Below are 26,794 nucleotides of genomic sequence, written 5' to 3'. Positions count from 1 at the left end.
TCATTCCAGATCATAGTACACATATAGAGAAAGGATCTGTAATTAGTGGCTACAAGAAGAAGTATAGTTCTTTTTTTGCACACAGCCTAGCCTTTGAAGTCTCCTCATAGTCAGTCATGCAAATCCAAGAGGGTACTTTGTGGCCTCCAGTAAGTGCAAAGGAGAGCCTAGCAGTTGAGTACCAAGTACAAATATGTTTGTTGAAATCATGTGAAACATTTTTATCACTAAAAGGTACCTAACCATAACTCATGAGTTATGCAAAGGTCAGGTTGTGTTGACAGCAAAGTTATGCAAAGGTCAGGTTGTGCAGACAGCAGAGTTAGTTCATCCATGCTATTTGTCATGGTGTCAGGTATAACTGCATATTAGGTTCATAGGAGGTTACTAGGCTAATGGGTTAAGGGCCCTGTGACGTCCTCATGCTAGGCCAGTAATCAAGGATCCTGAATCCTCATAACTGACACTGAATGATGTTCACTTGGAATACAAATGGATACACTTAGTATTCCCAGATGCTGACCTCTTTGCATCAAGCACAATTTCCCTTAAGAGCACCCAGGGAACCATCTCAGTCCAGGGGCTGGCTCCTTTCTATATGTGTCCAGACCCCCAATAAAACTCCCCACTGGCACAGCTTAGAGTTGAGTCCTTTGCTAAGGTTCCAAGCTAAGTCCTCCTACACCCTCTCTATGAAACCAGTGCTTTGTGTCCCTACTCCAAGCAGCTGACAAACACACACACACACACACACACACACACACACACACACACACACACACGGGAAAATTCATCTGCTGTCCCCCCTTCTGCCCAGACTGTGAGGTTATCACTGCCACCAGAACCCCTTCCAGCTACTTTAAGGCTCTTACAAGGGTACCCAATTATGTTGTGTACAAGTTAATATTAATACAAATGGTAATGTTGACCAAGCGGTAAGGGTTTCAGGAGTGGCCAGAACTATCACCAAATAAATATGTGCAAATACTCTCAAAACTTAAATAGTTTGTAAAAAAGGCCAGCCACAAAGAAAAGTTTAAATATATTTAATATTAAACAATAAAAAAACAAAAGAACATGAAAATACTAAATATCTATTTACAGTAAACACCAGAGTTTCAGACACAGGGAATATTAAAAATAACACCGATGGAAAGATTCACACAGTTATAGAAAAACAGTACTTAGCTAGTATCATTATCTATTCCTGATTGGCTACAAGAATTACTGTTCCTACTTACTGAATAGAGCAAGGCAAGATGGGTGAATGGTCCTTGTTGTCAGATACAAGACAGAATACAGAATGCTGCTGAGACTTCCGTCTCCTCTAATAGTAAAACATTATTTCAGTACAGAATGATATCTCATACATCTGGTCATCTGACTCTGTTTCCCCACACTATCCCCAATCACTAGAAGCCGTCATGGTTTATCACCTATGTACTACAATACACACAGATAGAGCTTTGCTCAGATGTGGTACAGCTTCTGGGCTGCTGGAAGTCATAAAACCATTTCGCTCTTCCTACAGGAGCTACCAACTATTTTCTAACACAAACATTGTATCACTGGCTCCATTCAAAACTGTGGGATAACATCTTTATGGCTTAACCCATAAAGTAATTTAATTTCAAGAATATTTTGCAACGTCAGGTGGATTAAGATTAACCTCTTCACTTCCAGTATATGCTGTTACAATGTATACATTTAAACAGTTACAATAATGCATGTACATCTCTTTTCCTTCCAGCAGAGCACACTGTCAATACATTGTAATACAAGCAAACCTCTCAAATACATTTTCATCAAAAACATCTATACAAATCAGTTTGATATACAAATGACATATAATTATTTACAAAATTCCAGCTAGATGTGCTGGCATATTTTACAAATCCACTGCCCTATTTCTCCTGGCATGGCTGGCAGTACCATCACATCATCATCATCATCATCATATCATCACAGGCCCTTACAAGCCTAGTCAATATAATCCAATTTTACCCAATATATGGCCCCTAGAGGCAAGAGGATAGCATGGATTTGTGTCGGTGCATTGAGTATCCTACAGATTGCCCCTATCCATAAGGGACATAGGCACTTCCCAAGGTGTGGATTTACAATTTCCCATCCATTGATCCAAACTGCATTTGAAGAGGGCCAGGGAAGGGTTCTGCTTAATGTGAATAGGAAGGCTGTTCCAGATAAGTGGCAATCCCTGAGACAAATATCTGTCTCTCCATCCAGCATGTTTTATTTGAGTTGCTGACTAAGTTTAGATCCCAAGATCAGATGATCCTCTTCCTGTTTGACTTGTGGATGTGTAGCAGCTCCATTAGGGCTATATATGTGAAAACCTTGTAGGTCAGGCATAGGTCACCCCTTAATAGTTGGTAGGAGATAGTGTAAAGCGATAGGTCTTTTACTCTATCCTCATAGTTCATGTAGTTTACACCCTGTATTTTCTTTCTGAGGAACCTCTGAGGTTGCTCCAGCTGCTGTAAGTGCCTAGTCAGGTACATGCAAAATGGTGCATTGTACTAAATTATTAGTCTACAGAGAGCTGAGTACAACGGGACTATAATTTCCTTGGACTTGGATGACATACCATTACTTATAAGCTGTGCAATAAAATGACTTCCTCACCACTGTTGACACATGGCAGTCAAAGTTCAAGCTACTATCTATCTGTGTATCTATGTCTCTCACCTTTGAGTTTACTCTTGGGGGGTGATATTGATGTTGTCATTTTCAGAGGTATTTGACCTTCCACAGAGTATGATAATGCATTTTTCACATTTAGTTTTATACCATGGTTCTGCCACCAATCATTTGACTGATCTAAACCCTCCTGAAGGATATCTAAATCAATGGGGGATTCGATGACTGGTACCAGCTTGCAGCCATCAACAAACTTTGTCATCCAGAGGCATTCCACATTAGCCTTGACTTCAGAGAAGTATATTCTGAACAGAAGTGGTTCCAGCACTGAACTCTGTGGCACACCATTAGTAACTGGCCTCTTGATGGATCTGAATTCACCCACTTTCACCACATGTATCCTGTCTGTGAGTCAATTAGCTATCCATCTGATGATGTAGGGATTTATGTCAGTTTTGTGAGTTTATTTCTAATAACTGAGTGTGTAACTGTGTCAAATGTCTTGGCCAGGTCAAGGTAAGTGGTATGAAATGTTTTACCTTCATCCATGGCCTTAGTGACTTTCTCAAAGAAATCCACTAGATTCAGTAGGCATGATCTGCCCTTGACAAAGTCGAATTAGGCAGAGTTTTTGGAGGTTTCCTATGTCATTACTATCAAGCAGCTGTAAAACAGCAGAGGAAAATCTGCAAAACTAACAGAGAGTTGAAATTTCTACTTTTTAAGTAATATAGTTCCAGATTAACAAAAAAAAGTATATTCTACTGACATCAGGGCTTCTATATATGGAAATGATCAGTCATGGGTTCACACAGCTTATTCAGAGGTACAGCTGGCGAGCTAGCAAAAGAAAGTGTTACTAATTCACTGATTCATTTGAAATCCATCTTTTTGTATTCATTTACTGATGCACAATCATTGAACTCAGCAGCCACAATTGTGAATCAGTAAAGCTTTCTTAATATTGACATGAAGCATAAAGGAATCCTCCCCCCCTCACACTATGAAACTCTAATGTCTCAACTTATTGACTGACTCTAATCACCAGTAATTTACCAGAAACTAAAAGAATTTGTGAGAGACACAGTAAACATATGGAACAAAGGTAGAGACTTTCTGGAAAATCAGGGACAGTTGAGGAGCATGTTTTGTAGTACTGTCTCCAAAAATACTTAACAAATGTCTGCACAAGCTTCAAAAATGGAGTTGTACATTATCTTCCATTGCAGGGAAGAAGCCTGTGGTTTCTGCTTTAGGGCTGGCAAAATCAGATAGCATTGTTAAATGAGTATGTCACTGTGAGGACGAATAATTAAAAAAAATCCAAATACGTTGTGACCTAATCTTCCCTTTGCCATTACTTACATATTCATAACCTTTCTGCTCCTTCTAATGCCACCCCATAATTCATGGGTGCACAAGAACAGAAAACCCATGAAACAAAATGTCAGGTGTAATCAACCTCTCTCACAGTACATCACAAGTGGTGACTAAGTTTGCTTATTTATTTAAGTAAAGAAATATTGAGTTTATTTATGTAAAAATAAACAAGCAGCAAGGAGTTCCATCAGCTGCAGTGCCAAACGATTAATCTGACTTACTGAGTTTTAGGAAATGAGCAGTTTAAATGGGCTCCCTATCAAAATGTTGGCACTCAAAATGCTGTATGCCGCCATGCAGAAAAAAAGACCAACAATGCAGGAGAAGAGGGAATCTGGAGGATCAGGCTTTTAAACTCCTTTAAAGTCCATCCCCTTGATGTTGGGCAAGCCCCCCAACACCCCTGAAATTATATATACCAATTTCAAGACTGCCATACCTCAGAGAAAAGGGAATATTCCAGAAAATGGCCATCTCAGACTTGGTATATGTAAGACTGTTCTTTCAGTCATTCAGTTTCCATGTTTATATTCAATGTTTACAAAGGTCATCTCACTGTATATGTCCCCCCCAAACTGATTTCCATATGATGCTGACCATATTTCCCCGAAAATAAGACCGGGTCTTATACTCCCCTCCACGCCAAAATACGTATTAGGACTTATTATCAGGGGATGACTTATCCCCCCCCCCCCCCGGTACAACAATCTACATTTATTCATGTACAAAAATCAACATTTATTCATGTACACAAATCAACATGTATTCATGTACACAAATTGACATTTATTTGGTACTTTTCTGTTATTGGGCAACAGTTCTAGTTAACGCATTAACAGTTGTGTGAGAATTCTACGTAAACAGTGCAACAAACATTTTAACTTCAGAATATCTACACCTTGGCTTTCACAGTGCAATATCTCATGCTTAACAGAAAGTGCAGAAAAATCTCAATACATGTGTATTGGAGGAGGGGAATAAAACAGGTGAATAACTGCCACTTTTTGAGTAGTGAAGCTTTCTTTATTTCTTACCCAAACCATAAGAGAAGAATGATGGAAAGTCATAAAAAAGAAGTCTGGGAACTAGTGGCCTTACTTTGTAATTACTCCTTGATAATGAAATGTTACCTTAATACAATAAAGTCAAAAAAACTGACAAGCGCTTGCTGGCAGCTGAAAGCAGAAGCAATCCATTCTGTTGCCCCGATAATGGAAAAGTTATTCAAATACAGTCATGTCATCTTGTTCTGGGAACATTGCCATAAGTCTCCAACCCCCGAATTCCGGCCTGAATTTCTTGAAACTCCATTTCCTGTAGAACCATTGGCCCCAATCTGTCATGCCTAGCAATAGAGCTCTCCTTAAATGAGCACTGCTTGCCCATTTAAACTGCTCATAGTGCATTGGAACACAGCTGATTTTATCCCATGAATTTTTCACCCAAGTCACAACCTCTTCTAGGCTAGGCTTCGCAGAGTTTCCATGCTGATTTCTCTCCATTCTAATTTCAATGTAGTCACTGAGTTGCATGCGCAAATGGTCCTTGTTTACTGCAATATCAAGAGTCTGGAGATAGGCAGTCATTCCTGTGGGAATCATTATTTGATCTATTCTTCTCCATGCAAGGAATTTTTTCATATCTTTAGCGCGGTGAGTGCTGGCTGAATCCCAGACTAGCAGATCTCTTTCGCCACCTCGCAAAACAAGTGGAAGCATTACCCCGACCCAATTTCTTATAACTGCTTGTGTGCACCAGGCTTTTTCTGTTTCAAGAATGTAAATGCCTGAAACATGTTGAATCTTATCTTTCTTGCCCTTACTAATGATTAGAGGTGGGGTTTTCTTTCCATCTAGACGAATTGCCAAAATACAGGTTACTCGTGCACTTTCGTAACCAGTGGAATGAATGCAGATTGACGAGGCACCCCTCTGATCAATTGTTGTTTGAGATCCTTGGCCCATAAACACTGCAGTTTCATCCATAGCAATCAAGCTGGAGAGTTGGTATTTAGAAAAGTCAATGGCATCAACAAAGGACTTGAATGCAAGTGCACATTTAATAACTTCAGTATCTTCCAGCTTGAACATTGTTGTTGATCTTCTTAGAGACAGTTCATATTGCTGAAGGAAGCCATCCAGCCAATGTTGTGATGCTCTAAAGTTTTCTGGGAATATTTCTAACTGTGGTGCCATTGCAAGAGCAAATGTTTGAATATCAGCCCAGCGCACAACCAAAGCCTTTGCTCCCCCTGTGAGCAATCCCTTCACAGATGATGTCTTCCAGCTCAGGAAATAATGGTTGCTGACCTGATCAACACTTGCACTTCTTAGCATTTCCCTCATTGGCCTGTTGACTGAGGTTATCGTATGCTGCACGCCATTTTCAGACCATTCGGAGATCCAACTTCGTCTCTTTGCAGAAAGCCATCAGATTCTTTCCCCAGGTGTCCTTCATGATTCCTTTATTGTACTTCGTGGAATAGCTCTTTCTTTTTGCCCTCATCTTGTCTGGGGGGGGGGGGGTTAATTGAAGACTTACAATTTCAGAAGTGGCAAGACAAAATGGTAACGGTTAAGAAGACACCACAGCCATTCGTTATCAAGTGTGCACGTTTTACGTGCGTTGTTTGTACTTTGACCAATCAAAGTACACTTGCCAGTGTTTATGGGTCAAGGATCTCAACCGTCAAGTGTGAATGAGGATTAGGGTTGCAGTAAGAATCGCGAAGGACTCCCAGGCAAAGAATCTTATGACTTTCTAAAAAGAGAAGAAGTTGGGTGTCTGAATGGTCTGAAAATGGTGAGCAGAGAACAATAACCTCAGTCAACAGGTGTCAATAATATTATTTTATAATTCAACACGTCAGTCGTGTGTTGTTGACAATCTTAATTGGGGCTTATTTTTGGGTTAGGGCTTATATCATGACCACCCAGGAAAACTATGCTAGGCCTTATGCTCTGGTTAGGTCTTATTTATGGAGATATATATAGACACATATGGATATAGATAGATCAATACCAGTTTTAGCACACTGTTGTAAAAAATAGCTTACCAGGATTTGGTTTGCCTGTTCGATGTTGTTGAGAGCTGAAGAACCTACAACAGCAAGAAATAATATGTTACACTGCCAGTAGGTACACACACTATCTTATCTTACCCATTCATAAAAGGACATTACAGCAATTATTTTGTTTTATTAGTGGATTTGTTTTGAAAACTGTGGTCAAAAAAACAATCAATAATGCACTATTCAAAATGAAATTATATAAAACAGACTCTGACATATTAACTACACATAATATAAAAAAAATCAGCATATATGTCTATAAGCATAAAAGACTCCAGTATCCATATATAATTTAGATGAGAACCAACCAAAATGCCATTGAGATATAAAAGAAAAGTGGAGTACCCTGATAAAAATTAAGTTAATACAGAAGACTTGTGTCAATGCCATACAGATGATAAATGGAAGTAAAACTGAACCCTGTGCCTTGGAGCTCTGACAGAAAAATAATCTGTGGGATTCAAAAAACTACTCCATGTAGGCTTTGCGTGAAGCCAACATGGAGTTTGCATGTTTGCTCAATGAGCAGCAGCGGTTATTACATATTAATGATGCTCACCACGTTTAAACATAAACAAGCGAAGTTTCATGGCCAACAGCAATGTTGCTGGCCAGGAAAACATGTAAAGCAACAGGAAAAGCAAACCTGTTTACAGTGCAGCAATTTAGGTTAGAGAGATTGCACAGAATGCCACAATGATTACCAATGTTTATTATATAGCAATGTGTATGGTCTAAACACAGTACAGGACAGTGTATTAAGCACAGAGTATTGTGAAATCCCATTCTAGCCATCCTGTACAAAAATTGTATAAATGATCTGTAAGGGTACATGGACTGCCATTTAAAATAAACAGTCAGGGGAAATGTGTGTATTGCATAGAGACACACAGATGAATTGTAGGAATGAACACAGGGAAAGAGGACAGGCGAAACATCATAATGTACAGCAAATGAGGCCATGTAAATGGAAGCCAGTTGTAGCAGGAACACTAATCACATATTAACATGGTACAGTACAGACATAGTAAAATTGTATATTATGTGTCTGTCAGACAAGGTGACATAGCAATGGAGAAGCTCTCTTTGTGAGATAAGCATCTTGATATGAACAATGGAGAGGACATCTATCAGGGATGTTATATACGATTGGTGTTGGGTGCATATTGCGAAGTTGTGCAAACTGGTTTGCCTGAATATGAGTGTACTGTCGGCAGAGGTCTCCAACAAGTGGGACACAACTACAGGACCATGGCAACAGGAAAAGGAGAATGTACAATCATGGATAATATCAGAATAATACCACCAGCAATCCCATGTCTCTGACAGAATATATGCAATTCTGGGTGACCATAGATGGTTCTGCATGAACACACTTGTACAACTATTATGACTTGTTAGCAATCTATGAGAGTAATCAAGCACACCATCCTGACACTGTAACATCTGCTGGAGGTGTTGTGAGAGACACTGCTATACTTGCATATGACATTATGATCAATACAGGCTAGTTGACTGGTGTGCATGGCATATATATGGCACAATCCACACTGTTATGAATGTAACCCATGCCATTAATGTTGTCAGACATTTATGTATGTACTGTGTGCATCACTGGAACAGGTATCACAGGAACAGGTATCACACATGTATCTGGTGTAACACCTTGATGGGTGTTCTGCACTATCATACAGTAATGTTTATGCAAAAGGTGTTATACTTCAGTTATACATCACTGGAAGATGTGTAGGGAGATTCATGAAGGAAGGATGCATTGTACTCAGTTATTGGTGTGATGAAGGCTGTGAACTATGAAGGTATTATGGCCTTTGATGTGGATGTTCTGCACATCGTCAGTAATTGTGGTACAGGCAAGGTAGTACTCACCATTGTGGCCACATGCTGGTGGACATTCCACATACCATCTATCCCAGGACACAAATCACGTACAAATTGGTCTGATTATAGGGAGTGATGTATACATTATCCTTGGGTTGTGTTTTTATTTTCATTATGTAACAAATCCCCCCATGTTTTTGTTTTATCTCATGTGTTGTCATGCCTGTGGCAGCAATCTTTGGTATGTGTTGATACTGTCTGCATTATACTAATATCACAGTTGGAGTCAATGATTGCCCGCAGTCTGTAGTCCTTCAGACAGCTGTTTGGACACAGTATGTGCATATCATTCCTGACATCTGTGACTTAAATGATGGACAGGAAAGGGCCTAACAGACAGCCATGATGTACAGACCTGATCACTGGACCAGACATATACATCACTTCACACATTTCAGCATACTTAGATGCCATGTATGTGATCCACTGGTCAACCCACTCGGTGATATAGGTGTTTATGGCCATATCTGACAGTGATGAGTGAATACCTCAGTGTGGATTTGTGTCAAATGCCTTGGTCTGCTCAAATTCCACAGGATGATAGTGTTGTCATCATGCATGCCCTTGATGACCTCTTTCAGGGCATCTAATGGATATAAAAGACATGGATGTAGCATTAACAGCTCACACATGTCTGTTGCACACAGTCAGTATATTGCTAGTGCCCATTTGGAAAAGGCCCATGATTTCTCACCAAGAAAATATAAGCCCCACAAACCATGCTATGATGTATGTGGATAAACTGAAAGCCCTGTCACTATAATCTGTATCATATAGGATGAAGTGACTTGTGCCTGGCTTGCAAGTCAGTCTCTGACCCTGCCCTGATGGGGAATACTGCACATCTACAAATCAGCTATAGCTGATAGCATCTGGTGTGGACAAAATGGTAATGGCAGTGTCCCATATGCTAGTGTAAAATATTCTCTGTAATGTCAAGCAAGTGTACAAACACACACAAACCCCAGCTGAAAATACACCCCCCAGATGACTGTAGTGAGAACAGTACACCTACCTAAGTACACCAACTAAATAAAAAATAAAAAATAAATAAATAAATAAAAAGAACACCACTCCTGAGATGACACAAAAAATGTTTAATTACCAAGAGCATTTGTTCCTAAAAGGATCAGAACTTCATCAGAGTAATTAAAAAAAAAAACAAAAAAAAAAAAACAAATACAAACCTTAAATGGACAAAACATATATTAAAATGTGTTGTCAATAGTTACCACTTTGGATAAGGTTGAAATTGAGATCATCAATGTATGGAAATGGCATTAACTGATAATTTTGTCTTTTATGAAGATAAATATTTTAAACAGCATAAAGGTCTGGCGATGGGAACTGCATCCGGTTCCATTTTTGCCAACTTGATGCTGTGGTTTTGGGAACTAACATTGTTCTTAATTCACCTTATTCATTCAGAATACAGACATACTTGACGTACCTGGATGACATTTTTATTTTATGGAAATGTGAAGTATCAGAATTATCGTTTATAGATTTTATTAACCATTCCACTAATTTTTTATACTTTACACACCAATGTGATTTTAACAGGATACGTTTTCTTGATGTTTATATTTCCAAAAATGCCACTGGTGGAAAGTACAAGTCAACTATAGATAGAAAACAATATTTTTCTAATATTTATTTGTATTTTGACAGCCAGCACCCCAGCTGGCAAAAAAGGAATATAGTTAAAGGATAATTAATTTGAGTGAGTAGAATTATTCCTGATGACTTGTTTTTTGAGGAAGAACTGTTAAGCTGTGTAATTTATTTATCAGTTGTGGTTACCGATCTGTTATATTGAAGGAAATGAGTGACTGGCTTAGGGAGCATAGAATTTGAAGATATATACCACTTTTACATCATATTTGTGATAAACCATCTTGTGGGTTGGTTGTTAATCATATTAATAAGAATGTTAATTTCTATGCAGCATTGATAATGCAATACATTATACAATAGAGATATAAAAGCATTACAGAGTATGATTTGTGGACATTGGGACACAGTTTTGGTGCATTCAACTTGTTGCACAAATTATGTCCAAGATCAAGATTTGTGTTCAAGAACAACAGGAATTTAAAAACTATTCTTGAGAGAAATTATGGTGGAAATGAGATTTCCACAATGAATTGGTGCATGAAATCTTGTGGTGCTTGCAAGTAGTGCAGGTACATATTTCAAGGTACACATTTTTCGGTCCCTGGTTATTTGAAGCTCATTTTCCTCAGAGTTAGGTACAATTGTAATAAAAGAGATGTAGTTTATATTGCATTTTGTGCCTCCTGTCCTGCATTTTACATCATGAAGACTGAGAGTCCTTTAAAAAACAGGCTGTATCAGCACAATTATACTATATTTTTATTTTATTTATTTTACATTTGTTGACCAAGATAGTCCGACTGAATGCATGTCCATTTTCAGCGGAGGCCCGGGCAGAAAAGCTCCATGGAATAACAAATCATCATAACATGTCACATATTACAAATAACAAATACCAAATATATTATTTACAGAGATTAGATGGGCAGACAATACAAATTACATATATAATATTTTCAGTGATTAGAAGAGCAAACATTATATATGTAGTAAGAATGCCTCTAACGCCTTATACAAACACTACTGTATATGGGAAATATAGAAAATTTTCTTTTACTGTTTTTGGAAAAGGTTCGTCATCCCATCAGACAAGGTGATTGGGGGCTGTTATTGGAACAAGCAGAATTATATTGGTACTTACTTTTAACTGCTACATATAAGCCAGGTATTAATGACCTGATTTCTATTGGTTGTGTGTCAAAAGCTAAGGCAATCAGGTTATAAACTGAATTATAGTAAATATAATATGGTATATTTAACAACATATATAATGCATACGTTTTCATGTATACATACTACATTTTAAATATTTTTTCAGTGATATAGTACATTCTTCTTTCTTATTTACTAAATTCCACCTGAGTTTATTTTTTTTTTTAGAATAATGAATTTTCATTTTTAGAGTCAGACTTTGTATTTTTTTAGATTATGTATATTTATTATAACTACTGACAGATTTTAATACATGTTTTTTACGCCTTTAAGCTTTGTATTTGATTTTAGTGCCAATTTTACTATTTAAATAGGAAGAATTTTTTTTAATTAACCTGATGAAGTTCTGATCCGTTTAGGAATGAAAGCACTAGGTAATTAAATGTTTTTGTGACAGCTCAGGAGTGGCATTCTTTTTTTATTTTTTCAATGTTACAGTATGCCTGTACAGTTTTGTCCCTTTTGGTTATTTTGTGTAAGTACACTAACTAGAGAAATCAATGCCACAGCACAAGTCTCACTTGGAGAGTGTCAGACAACACTTTATAGCTGATGACATCACCAGAGTCTGGTGAGGAGAAAATGGTAATAGCGGTGTCCCACATGCTGGTGTAAAATACTCTCTTTAATGTCAAGCAAGTGCACAAACAAACACACATCAGTTTACCTAAATACATAGATTGGAGAAGACAGTCGTTTACACAACTGACATGGCACAAGTCTGTCTTTTACAAAGCTGCAGGACAACTTATAGTGGATGACATCAGCACTGGAAGCTGCAGAGAAGATGTTGGGAGGCCTGCATAAAATGGATGCGTAGGCATGTGCAAGGGTCAAAATATTATCAATCCATGGGACTGGAGTGGTAACTGTCAGATACACACTTATGCTCCTCTGAATAGATAGACATAAACACACACACACACACACACACACACACACACACACACACACACACACACACACAAAACTCCCAGTTGACTGCAGTGAGAACAGAAACCCTACCTGTTTAAGTTAAGTACACAAATAGTCAGACCCACCACAGACGGGAATGCCAATTCCACAAATGTTGAATAATACAAGGCAATTAGTCCAAGATAAAAAAAACACAAATTTATTCCACCAAAAAACACACAAAAAACAGTAGGTTAAGCACTTTCACTCAGTCAATGCCGAGCTTCCTCAGAACAAAAAAATCAGTTCAGTAACCACTTTAAATAGTAACAATTCATCACACGTCCCATCTTGTCAACCAATAAAAAATAGTAAAACACTTGAAATTGGTTACACAATTCATGATGTTAAAAATATATACATTAAAAACAATCCCCTCACCCCTTTCTGCAAAATAATACATCCTGTATTAGTTCATCAAAAGGCCGTCAGTTGTTAAACCACCTTTCTAAGGGCATATAGATCTAATTAATAATTTATTTAGAGATCATAACATAAACTAAAATAAAATAAAATAGCCACAAAACTATCTAGTGACAGCCAATAAACCCGCCAAGTAGTTATTATTATTCTAGTTTATAAACGGGCAGCCCTTAATTTTAAAACACTTCTAATGCTTATATTGTCATTTAAGCCTGGGGCTCTCCCTGCATCTAACCTGAGCTGCCAAAGCAGCTCTTTGTACTCCAATCTTGATTCCCAGTTGCCCCCACAAAGATCTGGGGTCACCTTTTCCAAAATCAAAAATTTAACTTTCATGCTGTCACAAAACTGGGAATGCTTGTAAAAAGCATTAGTATCCTTACCTTTAGAAACTTCATACATGTGCTCATACACCCTTTTTCTTAACTGCCTCTCCATTTTACTGACATAAAAACTGTTACAGGTCATACAGATTCCAAAATAAACAACCCCTTTAGTCCCACAATTAAAATATTTGGTAGATTTATGTTTGTATTTTCTTGAAGGGATAAAAACTGTTCCTTGATTGATCATAAAACTACATTGTTGGCAAGCACCGCATTTGTATGTACCAAGTTTGGATCTATCCGTAGTTAATTTTGTAACAGCCCTCCTTTCCAATAATTCCTTCAAATTCATGTCCCTCTTCCTAACAAAATGTGGGTTTGTGGGGATGAATTCTTTGATTTCATCATTAAGGATCAATATTGGCCAATGTTTTAGCTAGCTGAGAGGGATATTCGACAAGTTGTATCTAATAGTAACCATTTGCAGGCTGATAATTTTGAAAAGAAGATAATAATTTAATAGATCTTCTGAATCAGGAGAGATGTAGAGTTATGAAGCCAGATAAGGGAGGTGGGGTTGTGTTAATGTACACAGTTAACTATGAGATGCATCTTCACAATTTGTTGCAGGATTTGGAACATTCCAGGGTAGTATCCCAGAATGAGATTAATATAGCATATGCAATAATTGGATATTATTTATTTGATAATTTATTGCAAGGTAGCATTGATGAACGGCTCTACAATTATTTGCAAGTAGAAAAACCCAATATTATTTTCGGAATACCAAAGACCCACAAAGATATTGATTCGATTAAGTTTAGACCCATAGTGTCAGGGGAAGGGGGTGTTACTGAACCGTTAGGGAAATATGTTGACTTTAGGTTAAGAAATTTGTAGCATCCATTTCACATATTAGCAAAGATTCCTGGGATTTTTTGAAAGGTATCGACCAAGGGAAATTTGGGACAGACATTTTGATGGTCACTATTGATATAGTGGAACTGTTCCCAAGTATCCCCCACAATGTTGGGCTTGAATGGTTCGGTGATGTTTTAGTTTCTGAATCTAGTTTGGATAGTAACACTATCAATTTACTTCTTGAATTTACTAAAACTCTTTTAAAAAATAATTTTATTTATTTTAACGGGGAATTTTATCATCAAAAGAAAGGAGTTGCTATGGGGGCTCCTTGTGCCCCTTTATATGCTAATTGTGTTCTATACCACTGGGAGCAGAAATTTGTTTTAAAGACTGAATGGTCTAAGTACATCACCTATTATACCAGATACCTTGACGATATATGCCTATTATGGAGTGGGTCAAGGGATAAGTTGGATGAATTTTTAAGTTACATTAATAACACCACTGAATTCCTGTTTTTTACACACAGCATTAATGAACATCAGTTGAATTATTTGAATGTGACCTTGTACAAAGACTGCAACAACCACTGTTTTCAATCTAAGATATTCAGAAAAACAACGTTTTCAAACTCGTATCTACATTTTAACAGTGGCCATCCATTTTTTTCAAAAAAAGGGTATTGTGAAGGGCCAAATGATTAGGGCTTCCAGGATGTCTAGTCTTATGGAAGTCTTTCTGGATGAGGTTACATTTATGAGTGGATTATTTGAAGAAAAAGGGTATCCAAGGAACCTCATTGAGAGTATGGTGGCTGAAGTTATTGCAAACAGGAATTCAAATTTTTTTCCTCTGTTAGGGACTGGAAAAATGAACATGGTCAATACATTACCAAATACAAGGGATTTTAAAAGTAATTTTATACATACCTTTTCATCCACCTCTAATGACGTTGTAGAAATTATTTTAAAACATTGGCCAATATTGACCCTTAATGATGAAATCAAAGAACTCATCCCCACAAACCCACATTTTGTTAGGAAGAGGGACGTGAATTTGAAGGAATTATTGGAAAGGAGGGCTGTTACAAAATTAACTACGGATAGAGCCAAACTTGGTACATACAAATGCGGTGCTTGCCAACAATGTAGTTTTATGATCAATCAAGGAACAGTTTTTATCCCTTCAAAAAAATACAAACATAAATCTACCAAATATTTTAATTGTGGGACTAAAGGGGTTGTTTATTTGGGAATCTGTATGACCTGTTATGATCTCTAAATAAATTATTAATTAGATCTATATGCCCTTAGAAAGGTGGTTTAACAACTGACGGCCTTTTGATGAACTAATACAGGATGTATTATTTTGCAGAAAGGGGTGTGGGGATTGTTTTTAATGTATATATTTTTAACATCGTGAATTGTGTAACCAATTTCAAGTGTTTTACTATTTTTTATTGGTTGACAAGATGGGACATGTGATGAATTGTTACTATTTAAAGTGGTTACTGAACTGATTTTTTGTTCTGAGGAAGCTCGGTATTGACTGAGTGAAAGTGCTTAACCTACTGTTTTTCGTGTGTTTTTTGGTGGAATAAATTTGTGTTTTTTTACCTTGGACTAATTGCCTTGCACTATTCAGCATTTGTGGAATCGGCATTCCCGTCTGTGGTTGGTCTGACTATTTTTTCTTGGTTGGAGACTCTTGTTTCATTAAGTACACAAATCACAGAACTTAGTACTTTATGCAAGTTCCACAGCACAAGTGTGACTTTTACAAGGCTGCAGGACAACTTATGGTGTATGACATCAGCAATGGATGTTGGAGAGAAGATGTTGTGAGGCCTGCATGAAAAGGATGTGTAGGCATGTGCAAGTGTCAAAATATAGTAAATCCATGGGACTGAAGAGGCAACTCAGCCGGGTCCCCTTCAAAATCCTGAAAGCTCAAAATCCTGAATTTCAAAATCCCGGACTCAAAATCCTGAAAGCTCAAAATCCTGAAAACTCATAATACTGAATCTCATAATACCGAAAAACATACAGGACACCAACACTGATGTGTGATTGTGCGGACATTCGGGTTAGGGAGCAGGTCAGGTAAGTGTGCGATTGTGATGGATGTTAGGGTTAGGGGCGGGTTAAGTGAGTTAGGGTTAGGGTGCGGGTGAGGTGATTGTGCGATAGTGACAGAATTTGGGGTTAGGGGCGGGTTAAGTGAGTTAGGGTTAGGGCACAGGTGAGGTGAGTGTGCGATGGATGTTAGGGTTAGGGGCGGGTTAAGTGAGTTAGGGTTAGGGTGCGGGTGAGGTGATTGTGCGATAGTGATAGAATTTGGGGTTAGGGGCGGGTTAAGTGAGTTAGGGTTAGGGCACAGGTGAGGTGAGTGTGCGATAGTGACGGACCTTAGGGTTAGGGTCTGGGTTAGGGTAAGTGGATAGATAGTAGTGTATGTGCAGTGTAGTGTAGCTGCAATACAGTCTGTGTTGGTGTCCTGTATGTTTTTCGGTATTATGAGATTCAGTATTATGAGTTTTCAGGATTTTGAGCTTTCAGGATTTTGAGTTTGGGATTTTGATATTCAGGATTTTGAGCTTTCAGGATTTTGAAGGGGACCCACTCAGCCACACACTTCAGAACAAACTGGCTCCCACCTAAGCACCATGTTCAATCATAGTCTCACATCAGGCTTTGTGCCCATTGAATGGTGCACAGCAACAGTTATCCCACTCCACAAAAGGGGGAGCCACCTCTGATCCTGGGAACTATCACCCTATTAGCCTGATGAGCCTGGTCGGCAAGGCCATGGAACGTATCATCATGGAACTCATAAACAATGACATTGGTAACCTCAAAACTCTGGACCCCACCCAGTTTGGGTTTGTGAAAGGCAGATCATGCCTTCTGAACCTGATCGACTTCTTTGAGGCAGTCACCAAAGTTGTAGACAAGGGTAAGGTGATTCACACAGCCTATCTTGATCTAACCAAGGCTTTCAACACCATCACCCATTCTGGAATTATAGCTAAACTCACTAAACTAGGTATAAATCCCTATGTCATAAGATGGGTTGCCAACTGGCTCACTGACAGAACCCACACTGTAAAAGTTGCAGACTCCAAATCTGACTTCAAACCAGTAACAAGTGGAGTACCACAGGGTTCAGTCCTGGGACCTCTCCTGTTTGGTATCTACTTCTCTGAAGTACAGGCTAACATAGGAGGCCTCTCGCTAATGAAGTTCACAGATGACTGCAAATTAGGAGCCATAGTCAAGCCCCCAAATGATGTGGACATCCTACAGAAGGGCCTCACTGAGACAGATGCATGGTGTCAGAGGCACAACCTCAAGCTCAATGCCAAAAAGTGCATTGTCATCTCCTTTGGTAAAATCTCTATACCCATGAACCACCACATAAACAGTAGTCTACTTAACACGGAATGTGTGATAAGAGACCCTGGGACCCAGGTGGACAGTAGTGTCTCCTTTGATAATCACATTGCCACAGTAGTCAGGGAATCCTTCTATGTGGCACACCTCATCACAAAAGGGTTCTCATCCAGGAAAAAAGAGGTCATTGTTCCCCTCTACTCAGCACTCATTAAACCCATTATAGAGTACAATGCCCCTTTTGGAATGCACCTCACAAGACATCTGCAGCAGCTGGAAAGGCCACAGAAGTACCTCACAAAGAGGATTACTGGCCTCAAACAGATGCCCTACACTGACTGTCTCAAAAAACTCCAGCTTTACTCTGTAGTATATCGCTTACTCAGAGGAGATCTTTGCCTAACATATAAAGCTATGTTAAGCCCAGAGCTGTTGGATGTGCTATACCTAAAGAAATCCAAATCCCTCTGAGCTACACACTCTAGGGACCTAAACCTTGTCACCACAATAAACAGGACATGCTGGAGGGATAGATTCCTGTCCCAGAGACTTCCTATACTCTGGAACAAGTTACCCATCTATGTCAAGCAAAGTTCCTCATTAGCACTCTTCAAGAAAAATCTGATGAGTGGATGGGAAATAGGAAATACACCCTGGGGATCACTTCTGTGGCTCTGCTCAATAAGGGCACAGGAAATTAACTTTCTTGGGTGGCATAAGACAGGGAACCTTGTTGGCTAGGCTTACCTAGGCCCTTGGGCTGATAGCCTAGTACCTACCTATAAACGTATGCTCCCCTGGCTAGATAGACACACACACACACACACACACACACACACACACACACACACACACACACACACACACACACACACACACACACACAGACACACACACACACACACACACACACACACACACACACACACACACACAAGTTCTGCATGTTACCATACTGATGAGTATGCAACATGTAGTATGTGGTTGTTGAGTTCCAAAGTGCAGGTATACTTTAAGAGACAGCTTTACAAACTATATGCAAACAGGTGTCCACATTACTACAAATATTTAAAAATCTGAATGTGTATTGTCATTCTAAAGATGTGCATGGTATATAACACAACATTTGTTAATAATTTATGTAGTGTAGTGTAGTTGACATATTTGTGAACAAGTACTGAAAGAACAGGGGTGATGTGTATGGGTGGAGTTAACACATGGCTGCATTGAAAATATGTGACATTCTCATAGGACCTTCACTTTTTATGATTCCACATGTAGTTTCATGGCAAGAAGAATAAATGGACAGTAAACAAAAGTAATACATGCTATTATTTACTTTTCATATTGCAACAGTGAGCAGCAGGTTTGCACGACAGTTGACAAAATGCTTGCACATGCAAGATACACATTTGTACTGCTTTCCCTGTTTGGAAGTAGTAAAGTAGTATGCAAATGTGAGCCTCATTGCTAAAATTCTGAGAATTCTCAGCAGTGAGGGTATGAAATATACCTGATGCTTAGCTGACTATGTGGCAGCAGGTGTAAATGCATTGACACATTCCTTTTTGAGCCCAGATGATATAGGATTTGAATTACTTTACTCTATCTTAACTGTGTGCTAATGTATTTTGATGTAGTGCTGCATGTTTAAGCAGCATTGCACAGAGGTAAGCACACCAGCAAAAGAGCCTTTCACTGTCACTTGGCAATGGTGTTTGATGCCAAACTAAGTGCAAACATACAGGCCAAACAGTGAAGGGCTCCATTGGTTTTCTTGGTACTTATGTGTGTTGTGTGTGATTCTATTTTTTAGCCAGATTATAGGTGTTAAAATGGGGTAGATAGGAAAGTGGTGAAATCGGAGAAGGGCAAGCAGGGGGAAGAACAAATGAAAGCAATATAGGAATATGCAGGAGGGATGTAGGAAAAAAACATAGCTATCCATTTTTTTAACAGTGTAAACTGAAAATATGCACAGAATATTAGCTGAGTTTGCACAAAGAGGGGTGACAACAATGCAAACCTGTTGTATAGCCAATTGGATTGTATAAAGTATGTCAAGAAGTCACATGTAAAATGGAGAGCTATGTATGGGAATGATATTTTTATTGTGGGACAGGTGCCCATTTTTGTTTTTTTACTTCAGTAAGAGAGGAATGCTGGGTAAGTGACATTGGTATTTCCAGGTCAGGTAAGTTGGGTAGGTGAGGAAGAAAATACAAACTGGACAAACAAGACAAGATACAGTGATGTGAGGAACACAAATGTTTAGGGAACATCATGATTGGGGTGAGGGAGGGGACAATGCAAGCATATGCCAGTCAAACATGGAGACACTCATAATCTAGTCCTTGTGTGCAGAACTGTCATAACTGTCCCCTTACTGTGCTGGCTGCTGAAGTACTTGTCATTTTTTCCTCCCCCTAACCATGAGGGTGAGAAGTCTCTCCCTCTGGTATAGGCATAGACCAATGGTGCTATGCAGAACCCTACACACCAACCCTGGCATCTCCTAGCAGGCTCTGAAAACCCCACCTCTGCCAGTATCCTCAGAGGATACCACAACACCAGCTGCCAGCATATTACTACCTGAGGGTGCAGATACTGCAGGGCCAGCAGAGGCAGTATGCCAGGTTGGGTCCCAGATGTCCTGGGCATTAGTGCTGGAAGCAGTGGAGTGGGGGCAGGCTGAGCCAATGGTTTTGGGCTACCTCGCTGTGCTGTGAAGCATTTAGTGATTTGTTGCAGATGGATGACATGGAGACAGTTTGGCGACACATAGAAAATAAAAGAGATAAGGGTTGGGATGAGAGGAAAAGAACAATTAAAATTAGTACCATCATACATGACATAAAATGCATTATCACAATTATACTACAATTTTATATGAACTATTATATCTAAGTATTTGTCCTAATAACTATAAACTATAATTACTGATTACTCAAAGTAATCCTTGCAATGTGCTTATTATACACTTGGATCACTTATACAGATTACAGTTAACAGCAGGGCATTTATGCCACTTGTATAGAGTTTAATATATGCAATGTTATTAAAAAAATGAAGTATTGTAAAGTTAACCTTTTGGTATTTGAACCCACAACCTCTGACTACAGTCTTACAACTGACTCCTAAACTTGGATTTTGCTACAGACTGTTGCATGCATACTTGCTTTTACAGTTAGGATATGCAAGCTCACTTTGCTACAACTGTATAGAAAAGAAATAATCTCTCTTTAACTTTTAAAGCTACAATAACACTCCTCTTGTTAGCATACATACCATTGCTTCCCTTGTCTCTCCAAACGATGAGCATAAGCCTGCTGATTCAACTCAATTTCAGGATTAACTGTGAAAAGAAATGAAAACAAAACAAAACAAAAGAAGAGCATTATGCGTACCAGTCTTGCATATATTTAGGTTTCTGTGTATGATAAATTATCTTTATTAGCATACATACACAACTGTGGGATGTCATTAATCTGAAACTCATCCAACTATAAGTTGAGCACATCCATCTTGAGCCTTTTTAGGTCATCAAAATGGTGCCTACACTGTTGTCTGGTGCGTGGGATGCTAGTTGCACTGGATACAGCCTTGGCCAGACTATTCCAAGCCTTGTACTGGGAGCCAGAATAGTCCCCCTGTACAAGCCTTTGGCTGTGGCACTTTACCAAGAGGACATTAAATATTCTGGAATCCTGAAAATCCCACCTCTGCTCCCTAAATTGAGCACCTTTCCCTCTAATGCCAGACATGTTTAATCCCAAAAGTAGAGCAATAGCAAATGATGATTTCCTACCAATTCCTGTTATCACGTTTGCACAAACCCAGTAAATGACATGCACATGGTGTAAGCAGACCATATAGAGTTTATTAAATCTGCCCTAATAACTTTTCATCAGAAGTAAAACTCAGTTCTAAAAAGTATGTTAATGGCTCATTAACATTACCAGCAGCTATTACTCTAACATGTATAATGGAAAAAAATATAACATCTTGTATAGCTCAGTGGCAGGTTATAAAATATAAAGGAAGTCAGCATGGTAACAAAAATGGTCACTCAAGATGAAAAGTCCACGTTATACTACAATTTTGGACCATAAAATCATTTTATTCTAAGTATACTGGCATTTTTTTAATTTTCTTATCCATGGCAAGACAGGTAACAATAGGCTTTACTAATCTTCTTTACCAAGTTTTTAGTTATAACAGTCTTCAGATAAAAAATGTATCCAATGTTTTATCTTCAATCCATTCTGTAAGTGTTTCATAAAACTTTAAAGGCATGGAAAAATGGTGTAAAATGGAACATTCATTCTGAAGGATTAAGGCAAGATATGTCCTTTCTACTTCTTAAGTTCCTCTTTCTATAACATTCCCAATGGTATTAAGACTTGGTAAAAGTTGGGGTCTACTACAGGTGCTCACTTGCAAGTAGTTCACGGTACACCTTCTTACTGCCACTCTCTTTATAAAGTAAGTGCTGTAACACCACTAGCCCAATCTTCCATTTGTGTATAGCCCTCCCAAAACCTTACCATACAAACTACATAGGTCTATCAGATCTATATCCATAACTCCCATCCAGTTTCTGTCCCACATCCTCAGTTCTTTCTCCCTAACTCTATTAAGACATTAAAAATGTTAAAGAAAGTTATTTTCATTAAGTTAATGTGTTGGATTAGGGTCTATATCAGTTCATCAAAATGTCTGAAGTTCGAACACCATATGTTCGAAATTCAAACCACAAACTGCAAAAACATTGAAGTCTTAAAACAGCGATTTTTTTTTTCTCCAGGGAAAAAATTGCTGTTCCAAGAAACACACAGGCAACACAAGCACACCAAAACATCAATCCACACACATACACTCAAAATCCTACATCTAACCCTACACTAAACTGTACATACACTACCACCTATCCACTTACCTTAACCTAAACCCTAACCCTAATGTCCATCACTATAGAACACTCACCTGACCCACGCCCTAACCCTAACTCACCTATCCCACCCTAACCCTAAAGTCTTTCACTATCGCACACCCACCTCACCCACTCCCTAACCCTAACTCACCTAACCCACGCCCTAACCCTAACATCCACACAATCGCACACTTACCTGAACCTGACCCGTAACTTTCCACCACAGTCCTGATACTCGCAAAGCCACAGAAACGCCCCACAGAATTCTTTCCCTGGGAAAGAATTCAGTGGGTCACGGCTTCACGATTACCAGTGTTCGAACTTTACAGTTTGAACATCTGGTATTCGATATTCAGCCATTTCGACGGACTGATATAAACCTGTTGGATTAGGGCTCAGACAGGAGGGGGCGGTCAAGGTTGATGTTAGCTGCCTTTTTCAATTTTCCTTTCTTCTTCTTCTTTCGGCTTTTCCCAGTTAGGGTTCACCACAGCGGATCACCTGTCCACTCATGATTAGCAGTGGAGTTTTATGGTGTCGAGTTGCCAGCCCGGCACCCAACCTTCCACAGAAGGAACACACATGCACACACTCACACCTAGGGCCAATTTAGAGTGTCCAATCCACCTACAGCATGTCTTTGGGATGTGGGAGGAAACCCTTTTTCAATTTTCCTTTAATCTTGTAAAAATGTAATTGTTGCTAAAATGTGCAGGTTTGACAATGTGGGTCAATATTTCTGGACATCAGGTTTTACCAATATATACATGCATAAAAATGCATGTATATGTATATGTATATTATCTATGACATTTAGTCAAATTGAATTTTTAATCATAAATACTTGATAAAAATTTTATTGAAAACACATTACTTTGAATCACATTTCATATAAAACAACAAATACAGCAAATGCACTACAAATCTGAAAAAAGAAATTTGCAGAGGATGAGCCTATTGCACCCTACATCTCAAAGATTTCAAACACCACCCTTACTTTTGCTTATACACACACAGACACACACACGTGTGTGTGTGTGTGTGTGTGTGTGTGTGTGTGTGTGTGTGTGTGTGTGTATATATATATATATATATATATATATATATATATATATATATGTATATAAAACCCCATGGTTGTACAACTGCAGAAAAAAGATGCCACACACAGAGTCACTGTTGCTGACAAACAAAAACTTCAAAAGATGTCCAAATAACATAACACAACAGTAGGCAAGGCCAAAGCATAAATAATGTTCTACACTGAATTTACTTGAAACTCCTACTATCCCAACACCTAAAAACACACCACCATGTCTACAGCTTTCTAAACTATTTCATGAAAAGTAATTGAACACAATGTGTTTTTTCATGAAATGTGTTTTCAACAATTTTATCAATGCTTTCCAATTTAACAAAAATACACTTAGATGAAATGAACCATACCCCATATACATCCAAAATGATGGCTGTGTTGTAAGGAGCTAATTCTACTTTCCTTGGCATATTGATTGAATTCTACATGCTTTAGCATCTCTAAAACTACTTTCAAAACTTGTGGGTGTACTTCTCTAATCATTCTGACCTATTCAGTGTGATTTCCTCTTTCTTTGCTGTTGGAACATTTGTCTTTTTATCACATTCTGTTCATTATTGTTTCATTCAACCTCTTGCAATATTTTCTCACTAAGGAGGGATGAGGAAATGAGAACACGGATATACAAATGACTATGACAAAATACTCATCAGTTTCTGTGCCAGAGAATGAAGTTAAAACTAAAGAATATAAGTTTGCAGAGGAAGAAGAAGAAACCATCCATTATAACCAAAACCAAATCTGAAATCCAATTAGTTCTTCTTTGGCTGATGTGAAAGAAACACTCTCTCCACTTTAGCTTATACAAGAAAAATGACAGCAACAGAGTATGTATTAAAGATTCAATGAAAAGAAATGAGGAAAAAAGCCTAAAACCAGATATAACCTTCAAACCAACTCAAATCAACTCCTCATCTGACCCTCCATAACTAATTTATATAAATAACATTTGAACTATTGTGATGTTTTGAAGATTTGCAGGGCCATTTATAACAAATCAGACTTTTCTTGGAAATGCTATAAGCTGAAACACTTCCAAAACATTCTTCTGGAATATAACTTGGTGGAAGGAAACTGCTTTATTTTTGTCAGCTCAGAAAGTAATTCTCAGCAATCCAGAGTAGTCTTACTTTGTCTGCTAATACCTACTGTCACCTTATCAAGATCAGTCTGATAATACCTACTGTCACCTTATCTGGATCAGCAGAAAAAAAGCCTACTTTAACATTTCTTAGAAAAGTTAGTCTGACTTGAAAACAAAATGTAAAGTGACATAGCAAAAAGTTAAATATGTGATTGCTAGTTTTCTTCTACTCCAGACTGAAAGTAATGCCTCTGTAATGATTATAGTCATGCTTCTGGAATAGTTCTTAGAAACTTTTTTCTCTTAGATCTCCATGATTGCGCTTTACACCTTTAAATTTCTCCAGAGATTAAAAAAAGCAGTGGTGAAGAGGTTAATGTTGTTGCCTCACAGCAAGAGGTTCTCTGGTTTAATTCTCTGCTGGGTTGCCTTCTGTGTGGAGTTTGCATGTTCTCCATGTGTTTCTGTGGGTTTCCTCTGGGTACTCTGATTTCCTCCACAATCCAAAGACATGTGTCTGGTGCATTTCTCCCCGGGCCTCTGCTGAAAATAAGCTCTGTCCTAGTTGGACTTTCCCGGTCAACAAAATGATAAATAAAAAAATGTAATTCTGACAAAGATTAGTTTTTTGGTTCTAAGGTATTGACAGCAAATAATTAGATGTATTATAATGGGAGGAAACCAAGAATACATTTGGACTACAGACTAGAGACTGCCTTCCCTTTCGAGGATTGATATCAGAGTATAGGCAAAGAGATGGGAATATGGGATCTTAAGACCAAATCTGGTCGAGTTTTTAATAGAATCTGGAACAGAAGCTGCTGTTAAAAAGGGGATAATTAGGAAGGCATATAAAATATTGCATGGTAACTATAGGAATCAATCAGAGAGATTGGGAAGAGAAATTGGATAAGCAAATCACAAAGAAATAAAGGAGGGTATATGTGTGGTTCCCAAATATGCAACAAAGTAGAGAAGACTTAGGATTTTTGCTCAGAAGGGTTTGCATAGGTATTTTTATACCCCAAGTAGACTTCAAAGAAGTTTTCCTCAGGTAAATTGCAAGTGCTGGAGGTTTGGTGGGGAAGAAAAAGGTAATTGGGACTATATATATTTTTTGGGAGTGTAATGAGTTGGCAAACTTTAAAAATTCCCCGCAGACTACTCTGTCAGAAATATTGGGGGGAAGGGATTGATGTAACTAAGGAAATTATTTTTGAGCTGTGATACAGAATATGAATTACCTAGACAACGTAAGGTCTGACTGAGTTTAATTTTGACAGCTGCCAAAAAAGCTATGACTAGAAAATGGAAATCATATTCTAAACTTACCATATGAAAGTAGTGAATATAGTAAAAGAGATAAAAGGTCTGGGACTGGAATCTTTAGAAAAGGATAGGAGCAAATTACATATAAAAATGTGAATTGTGGGAAAAAATACATGCAGAATAACGTTTTGGTGAAGAAATAAGGTTTAAGGGAAGGCAGGAGTTGAATGAGCTATGCAATGTTCAATTGACAATGACTGTAGAGAAGATGATATATGAATATAATGTTTCCAACAAAAAATATGTCAAAATGGTTTGTTGCCATTTATATAAACATATATGTCATAAGTGATAATTCAGTAAAGTTTTTTTAAACAAAATATTACTTTTTGGTTCTGTATTGATACTACTTATGTTAGCTAATTCCATAGATAGCTTTCTGGGTCACCTTCTTTTATCAGGAAAAATGTTACATGTTTTTGAGTTCATACCTCCTCTCATTTTTGTATTATTCACATTTCTTGAATAATCTTACATATGTACTCATTTTTATTATTGCGGTGGCTGGAATTCATTGTAATTAGCACTGAAGAAAAAAACAATCACCCAATGCA

The 26,794-nt window shown here is 38.1% G+C and overlaps 1 protein-coding gene across 3 annotated transcripts in view; it reads right to left on the bottom strand.

Annotated features, from left to right (window-relative positions):
* The window catches only part of HAAO (3-hydroxyanthranilate 3,4-dioxygenase), an 808,952-nt gene that overhangs the window by 430,638 nt on the left and 351,520 nt on the right, over positions 1-26,794 (bottom strand). For all 3 annotated transcript variants that reach the window (XM_044075085.1, XM_044075086.1, XM_044075087.1), the window contains exon 6: positions 7,097-7,140. In XM_044075085.1, coding sequence (XP_043931020.1) covers positions 7,097-7,140 — 44 coding nt within the window. The remainder of the gene's footprint in view (positions 1-7,096; positions 7,141-26,794) is intronic.

The sequence above is a fragment of the Protopterus annectens genome, chromosome 6.part0, assembly GCF_019279795.1.
Source record: "Protopterus annectens isolate FY-2018-M chromosome 6.part0, PAN1.0, whole genome shotgun sequence".
Taxonomy (NCBI): domain Eukaryota; kingdom Metazoa; phylum Chordata; order Ceratodontiformes; family Protopteridae; genus Protopterus; species Protopterus annectens.
This window is presented reverse-complemented; position numbering and strand designations above follow the sequence as displayed.